At 38.3% G+C, this 5,856-nt stretch overlaps 1 protein-coding gene across 1 annotated transcript; it reads left to right on the top strand.

The window, feature by feature from the left end:
- The first annotated feature begins 1,601 nt into the window (after positions 1-1,601).
- Positions 1,602-4,923, top strand: tma16 (translation machinery associated 16 homolog). Its single transcript, XM_015035026.1, is given in 8 exon segments — positions 1,602-1,673; positions 1,675-1,689; positions 1,775-1,878; positions 1,963-2,000; positions 2,109-2,193; positions 2,644-2,792; positions 2,892-2,934; positions 4,513-4,923. Coding segments are annotated over 8 exon segments (675 nt in total). The 5' UTR covers positions 1,602-1,616; the 3' UTR covers positions 4,697-4,923.
- Positions 4,924-5,856: the final 933 nt, after the last annotated feature.

The following is a 5,856-nucleotide window of genomic DNA, read 5'->3' as shown; positions in this document are numbered from 1 at the left end:
CTTCGCCCCCCCCCCCCCCCCCCCATAATATTCTAAATTTGCTGTTGGTTCTTTTTCTAGGCAAACTTTCAAGTGCTGATAGTGAACTAAAGTGAACTGAAACTAAGTTTGACTTGTTGAAAGTTGAACCTTGTCCTCAGCCTGCAGGGCCTTGCAGTGACTGTTAAACCGGTCCGGGATGAAAGATTTTACAGTAAATTGCTTCTTTCCAGATTTATTTTAAGAACTCTGATGAAGTTTTCTCTCTTTACCAGCAAGCATGCAGGAGGAGCAAACTGGTCTCTGGGAACAAGTCGGAGCTTGACTGATGTACATTTTTATTTAAATCAGCATGTTTTGTTTTTCAACAAGCTCTTTTTTGATTTACCAATTTCAGAACATGTAACAATCTGACCTGGGAGTGAATTGGATGTTGAACACTGACAATTATACACATAAGATAAAGCAAAGAACCAGTCAGCATAGGTCCGCTTTTAAAAAGACGTTTTTTTTAAAGACGTTTGCTTTAAAAAGGAAAGATGTAGAATTTCCTAACTTTTTGAGTCATCTTTTCTATTTTATTGCTCTAAAAAACATTTTTATACCAACAGAAAACACTTTAACTATTTAACCAAGGTTAGTAGGCCATGCACACTTTTGAGTAAAAACTTTCTGGATATTTTTGATGTGCCACTTTCTATACGTTTTAAGATGAAAGCAAAACGTTCATGTTCAAATCCATTGAAAATGGTCTTAATTGGTCATTAGAAAATAATTTAATCCCAACAAATGACAAAGAACCTCTCCAACTCCATCATTTTTGTCTAATGACTACTGAAAAGAAGCACCAGCCTCCCTCGCAACTTTGTGGATGATACTATAATGTTGCTAACTATTAAATGTTTTCCCTCTCCTGCTATTAACTTTCACTTTTCATTAACATAGAAAACACACCTAGTTCATCCGCTTCTTATTTGTGTCTCTGCTCTATCTTCTCAACCTGCAGTCGGTGTTGGCAGATGGCCGCTCATTCTGAGCCAGGTCCTGGTTCTGCTGGAGGTTTCTTCTTGTTAAAGTTTTTCCTCTTAACTGTCGCTATGTGCTCTTCTAATAAAAACTGTTAGGCTTCTCTAGATAGAAACATTTTAGTTAATTTAAATAGTAAACCAAACTTGATGCACTGCTTGACAATTCAACTGGAATGTCTGTATGATTGTATTGAACTGAATTAAATTGAATTATTTTCATGGTTATTTTAATCTCTGCCATCCATTTACAATTTATCTACTACATCTCCTACTAAATACAAGAAAGAGAATATATACCAAATTCCTAAAATAATGAATCAATGAATAAACGCTTTGTACTCACTGAATTATAGATAGTGCGTCCACCCTGCTGTAAAACTGAAACAAAAATATGCGGTTTAATTTCGTATCCACTGTTATTTTTGAGTTAGTGTTTACTTAACAAAATGTGTTTTTAAGAAGATGACCAGGTTTGTATTGTAGCTGTGCTGCTGTGTTAAGAGTTTTTCGGAGTCGAAAGATACGGTTCTTTAAGTTTAGTTGAACCAAGTGATCCGGAACTCATGAACAAAATCGCAGCAAAAGAATTTTCTTCCGGGACGTATTTCAATGAAGGACCATTTCCGTTTCCTGTTCAGTTGTCAACACAAGCTCCACGCGCGTACTCTTGGAGAGCAAAATGGTAAGACAGCGTGAGTCTGCAGTGTGTTGACAGCAGCCGCGGTGAGAAAGACGGAGAACTGATGTTTGGTTTGGTTGTTCCTCAGCCGAAGGCCCAGAAGAGCAAAGCTGCGGACAAAGTCGTCCATCCGTTCAGCAGGAAAGCTGCTTACCTGAACCGGGAGGAGGTCCGACTGAAGCGGAAAGAGAGGTCAGTCCATGAGAACCAGAACCGGCGCTGTTTCCGGCTGTTTGGACCGCTTTAGTCTAATTGGCGATTCTTTAATGTTAACAGGATGAAGAGTGAAAAAGCAACACGCCTGAGCAACATAGGCGAGTTTGTGGTTCTATTTATAATGAAAAAATAACTTTGAGAATAGTAATAATTATTATGACGTTAGAGGCTTGTAAACTCATGGTTCTGCTTGTTATAAATCACAGGTGAGAAGCTGCTGTGGTTTCAGAGTCAACTGGATCCAAACAAGACGAACTACACCAAGAGAGATGCCTGTGAGGTTGTTGAAAGGTACCAGACCCGGTTCTGCTGGCTCTTCCCAGACGTTTAATTCAATTCAGAAACACTTAATTGATCCCAAAGGAAAATTAAATGTTGTTGTAAATCATTAATTCCAAATTCTTCAAATACTTATTGTAGATGGTTATTAACAGATATTGTGTCTATTGCGAGATAGTTATTGATTTCTTGTCCAACCATTTATAACTGATATATCTGGATAATTAGTTCAAGACTTTGGAGAAGCTTCCATGATTTAAATGTGTCCAAGTTTGAAGGATTTCTATTATCTCTGAATGTTGAGTTTAAATCAGAGCAGCAGAACCAGAGTTACCAGCACTGCCTGAGTTCATTAGTTCTGCTTTCCTCTTGTCTCTCAGCTGTTATTAATAGGGTTATAGGATAATAGGCTGTTAATAGGCTGTTATTATTAATATTAATATGTTTGTCTGGAATGTTCAGGTACCTCCACAGATTCGACTCGGAGCTCGAGCAGATCGAGTTGGTGAACGGGATCAAGGGTCGTCAGGGTCGTCTCCACGGCGCCAGAGAAACGGCCATCAAACAGAGCGTAGAGCGAGAGCGGGCACAGTTTGAGGGCGCTGGGTTGGGTGAGTCACTCCCGGAAACACAAAGCAGCTGTTCACATTGATATGTCCAGTCAGATTCCATCTTTCCCTGTTGTTTTTTTTTGTTTGTTTGTTTTTCAGAGATCCCAGACATCATCAACACCAAGCATCTGAAATCATTCAGGTCAGATTTTGAGACATACTAATTAGACCTAACTGATCCATTCCAAGTCCAGTTTTGATTTGGGGGATCATATGGAAACACGCAGTCATGTCCTAGACCAGTGTTTCTCAACCCTGGTCCTCACCGCCCCCCTGCTCTGCATGTTTTGGATGTGCCTCTATTCTAGAACAGCTGATTCAAATGATTGCATGACCATCAAATACTGCAGAAGCCTGTTAATCACGCAGAGATACAATTCAGGTGTGTGGCAGAAGGGAAATACCTAAAACATGCAGGACATGGAGGTGGTGAGGACCAGGGTGAGTTTGGGTCAACCCATGTGACCCAAACTCTTACCATCACAAAAGAGGACATTGATCAGGAACAACCTGAGCTACCGCAAACTGTCCACAATGAAACAAGCTTAATATCAGGGGGTGTCACCCAAAAAACAAATCTCTCCTGCAAAATAGACACATTCAAGCTGCAACTGTTCACATCGGCAAGCCAAATGTCTGCTGGTGTGAAGTTTTACAGTCAGATGAGGAAAATATCAACCTTTTGGCTTCAATAGCTGCATTTCCATCGACCATTTAATGGCACAATTTGACATTTTGAAAATAAATTTGCGTAATGGAAATACAGCAATTTTGAAAAGATGTTTGTCGATAAAGTTTTGGTGCTAGGAGGTGGGTTTCTTTTTTGGGGGGCTGTATTGAAATTTGCTTCTTGCAAAACTGTAATGGAAACACTTTTTGCGTCACATGATCAACAATCAGATGTTGCCACTGGCGTAAACACTGAAGACGACGACAGGAAGTAGTTGGAGGATGATGGCGTGGCATGATTTATAATGACTCATCACATAAAGAAATCTATCCACATCACTTTAATTATGTTTGTTCAATGGAGACATTTTTTTTTTCGACATTAGTGGGATATTGACAAAGCTTTGCGCATATTTGTAGTGGAAATGCAGCTAGTGACCAGATGAATATTTGGAGATATGACATTTTGAATTTCAACCTATCACAATGATAAATTTTATTGGGCGATAAATTGCCTCAATAATTCTTGCGATTAACGATAGCACTGTTTCGAGACCAATTTCGAGTGACGTATTGATAAGGGTATAATAAGCAAGTTCACCTTCTCGAAGACCAACAAACTTTAATTTTGTAAAGAGCACTTAGCACTGGAACTGGATACTTTAAATGTTCAAAATAAAACCAAAAACAATAAATAAAACGGGGGAAAAAACACTTAAGAGTTCAGTGAATATTCTATATACTGAATATTCTACCAGATGTATTATCTATTTATATCTATTTATATTGATAATTTGTCTATTGAAATATATATTGGTTTATTGTCCAGCCCTAAGTGTGTGTGTATATATATATATATATATATATATTCAAGCCTTAATGTGTAATCTTGCCTAATCCACATAATCCGATAAAATTCACAACCCTTGTTCCTAGAAATGGCATGCTTAAAACAAAAAAAAAAGTACAAAACATGTTGAAAATACAGAGATTTTTTATAACATGTTTCTCAGGTATAAAAAAAAACTAATATATTTTTTATTTTCTTCAGAGATTGGACTGGAGATCTGAAGAAACTTCCAAACATAAAAATGCGAAAAGTTTCAAGCAAAGTTTTGGACACAAAGGCTGAGATGGAGGAAAAAGAGGAGGTGCAGTATGATGATGATGAAGATGATGATGAAGAAGAGGAGGAGGCACTGGATGACAACATGGAGATGCCCGAGTCTCACTAACACTCACCTCAGTCTGACTGGATTATGCTGCTCTGCCACGACTGTCCACAAGATGGTGCTAGACCTTCAGATTCAGCCACCCAAACCTTTTCCGCTTGATAATTCAATAACAGCAACTTTTTGGATGTTCTACATTCATCATTTATTGCACAGACAAAAAAATGAAAAGGTTTTGTATGTAACCCACAGCGTCTCCAATCAGACCTATGAACGGACTGTGGATTGAAGACACAAATACGCTCTGACCCCTGAACTGTGACCTGTGACACTGGAAATCACATCTGTAGAAAATTTGAGAAAATTAAACATTCATCCCTTTTTAAGGTTTAGACAAACACGGCTGCAATCTAACGAAAAAACACCAACAGATGGCAACTGTAAAACCTCTAATCATATTGACATTGAAATCACTGACCTGCAGAGTAAGAACCACAAACAAACGATGACAAAACTGCCCTAATACATTTTCAAAGGTCACATATCTAGATCCAGACTGGAATTAAGACTAAATGCTTTAATAATTACAAGTCTTTGGTGACTGAAGACCTGATTGTCCCGGAGTGTTTGAAGGTGTCGGTGTGCTTCAAGTCGCCCAGTGGACAGTCTCATATGAACCGCTCTGTGGAGCTCTGGGTTTTATTTAGTAGTGTCAGATAAAAGGGAGGATGAATTAAAACTCATCCAGAACTTTATTTTGTATTTGTATATCAAATAAAATTCTGTTAAATTTAAGAAATTTTGTGGCTGTAATGACAGAATGTTAAATATCTGTAAAAGTCCTGATCTTCTACATCTCCACAGCTCTTCACACACACATTCACACACTGATGGTGGGGAGCTAGCTTGTAGCCACGGCTGCCCTGGGGCAGTTTGGCAGGAGGGATTTTCAAGGGTATGAATATTTCTGCAATATAGACAAAACCAGTTAGTGGGTCTGATCGTGTAAATGTGACGTTTAGAGGTTTCTAATAGTGAGAGGATTTCAACTAATGTACATTTATACATCACTGTCTGCTGGATATTTCGACATAAGTGTTTCATATCAGTCTATTGATAATTACTGATTACTTTTTTGTTTTATATATCTAAAATCCTGCCAAACTCGTGGCATGACCGTTCCTGTTTTATCCACAGTTTTCTCTCTGCTGTTTATTTTTAAG

This window comes from Poecilia latipinna, unplaced genomic scaffold, assembly GCF_001443285.1.
Source record: "Poecilia latipinna isolate Pla-1442-1.1 unplaced genomic scaffold, P_latipinna-1.0 Scaffold321, whole genome shotgun sequence".
Classification (NCBI taxonomy): Eukaryota; Metazoa; Chordata; class Actinopteri; order Cyprinodontiformes; family Poeciliidae; genus Poecilia; species Poecilia latipinna.
This window is presented reverse-complemented; position numbering and strand designations above follow the sequence as displayed.